A 1,546-nucleotide genomic window follows, 5' to 3' on the forward strand; every position below is an offset into this window, starting at 1 on the left:
ATCTTCAAAACAGATTTGGTCTCTGAGACAGAGCGAAGCTGGAGGGTTATTGTGTTGTTGTTCTTATTGCCTGTTATTGTTTGTTGATGAGAGTCGGAAGCCCGTGGCAGATCAGGGCTCTTCTCTCCGTCTGAGATGAAATCCCTCCCTGATCTGCTCTGCTTCACAGCTCTATCACTCCTCAACGTGTTGTTTTGTTTTGTTGTTGTTTTGTTGTTGTTTTGCAGCAAACAAAGAAGACTACGGCGTTCCCCAGCTTTGTAGATGGTAGGTCTCTCTCATCTCTCTCTGATTATCCACGCGTCTCCCCCTCTCACTCTGACAGCTGAAGGGCGCGTCTGCAGAGAGCAGCAGAGCAGATCTGGAAGGCTCTAGCGGATCTCACCATATCAGGAGGGGGGTTAGTGGTGTGTTCAGGCTGGGGGTACAGGGTGGAGGTTAGAGGATGGAGGTTGGGGGTTAGTGGTGTGTTCATTCTGGGGCTACAGGATGGAGGTTGGGGTTAGTGGTGTGTTCAGGCTGGGTACAGGATGGAGGTTAGAGGATGGAGGTTGGGGTTAGGGAGGGGTTCATTCTGAGGGTACAGGATGGAGGTTGGGGGTTAGTGGTGTGTTCAGGCTGGGGGTACAGGATGGAGGTTAGAGGGTGGAGGTTAGAGGATGGAGGTTGGGGTTAGTGGTGTGTTCAGGCTGGGGGTACAGGATGGAGGTTAGAGGGTGGAGGTTAGAGGATGGAGGTTGGGGTTAGTGGTGTGTTCAGGCTGGGGGTACAGGATGGAGGTTAGAGGATGGAGGTTGGGGTTAGGGAGGTGTTCATTCTGGGGGTACAGGGTGGAGGTTGGGGGTTAGGGAGGTGCTCAGGCTGGGGGTACAGGGTGGAGGTTGGGGGTTAGGGAGGTGTTCAGGCTGGGGGTACAGGGTGGAGGTGGGGGTTAGCGGTGTGTTCAGTCTCACTCTAAAAGCCGAGACACGCAGACAGACAGGAAACGCTGAAGGTTTGAGTCGAGGCCGGGGCTACTAGCCGCGGCGCCGGAACGATGGAAGGCTGTTCCCCTGCCTCTCATCACCATGCCAGCGTTGCATCCCTGGATGGGTGTGTCTCGGAGTCCACATCTCCATTTCACACACAGATTAATCCCCTCTGAGCCTTCCAGGAACGTGCAGGGGGTGGTAGAGGGGGGTTGGTGAGGGGGGGGGGGGGGTGGTTGGTAGAGGGGGGGGGGGGCTCAAAGGCAGAGAAGGACACTTCAGCTTTGCGCCACAGTGTTTCTGGGTTGCCAGAAATATGTAGATGTAACATTAACATCAATTAATTATAAAAATAGGCTACAAGCCATTAATAACAGGATACCCAGCTGCTTATCATATTCGGCTGTGAGTGATGATGTCATCGTCCCAGCATGTAAAGTGGCCAGTACACTGGGCGGACAAGCTATAAAAAGCAGACGTTAGCTGGCTTAGCCAACCAGTTCACTAGCTAGCTAGTCTAGCTAAGGGTGTTAGCTAACGTCAACTGAGCTGGCGTCACAAATCATTATTTTGCTAAT

The 1,546-nt window shown here is 53.1% G+C and overlaps 1 protein-coding gene across 1 annotated transcript in view; it reads left to right on the forward strand.

Moving 5' to 3' along the window:
• The window catches only part of apba2b (amyloid beta (A4) precursor protein-binding, family A, member 2b), a gene marked incomplete at both ends in the record, with an annotated part of 30,661 nt that overhangs the window by 4,481 nt on the left and 24,634 nt on the right, over positions 1-1,546 (forward strand). The window contains one exon of the mRNA XM_084437293.1: positions 228-260. Within this exon, the coding sequence (XP_084293419.1) occupies positions 228-260 (33 nt within the window). The remainder of the gene's footprint in view (positions 1-227; positions 261-1,546) is intronic.

This window comes from Borostomias antarcticus (assembly GCF_949987555.1).
Source record: "Borostomias antarcticus genome assembly, chromosome: 4".
Classification (NCBI taxonomy): domain Eukaryota; kingdom Metazoa; phylum Chordata; class Actinopteri; order Stomiiformes; family Stomiidae; genus Borostomias; species Borostomias antarcticus.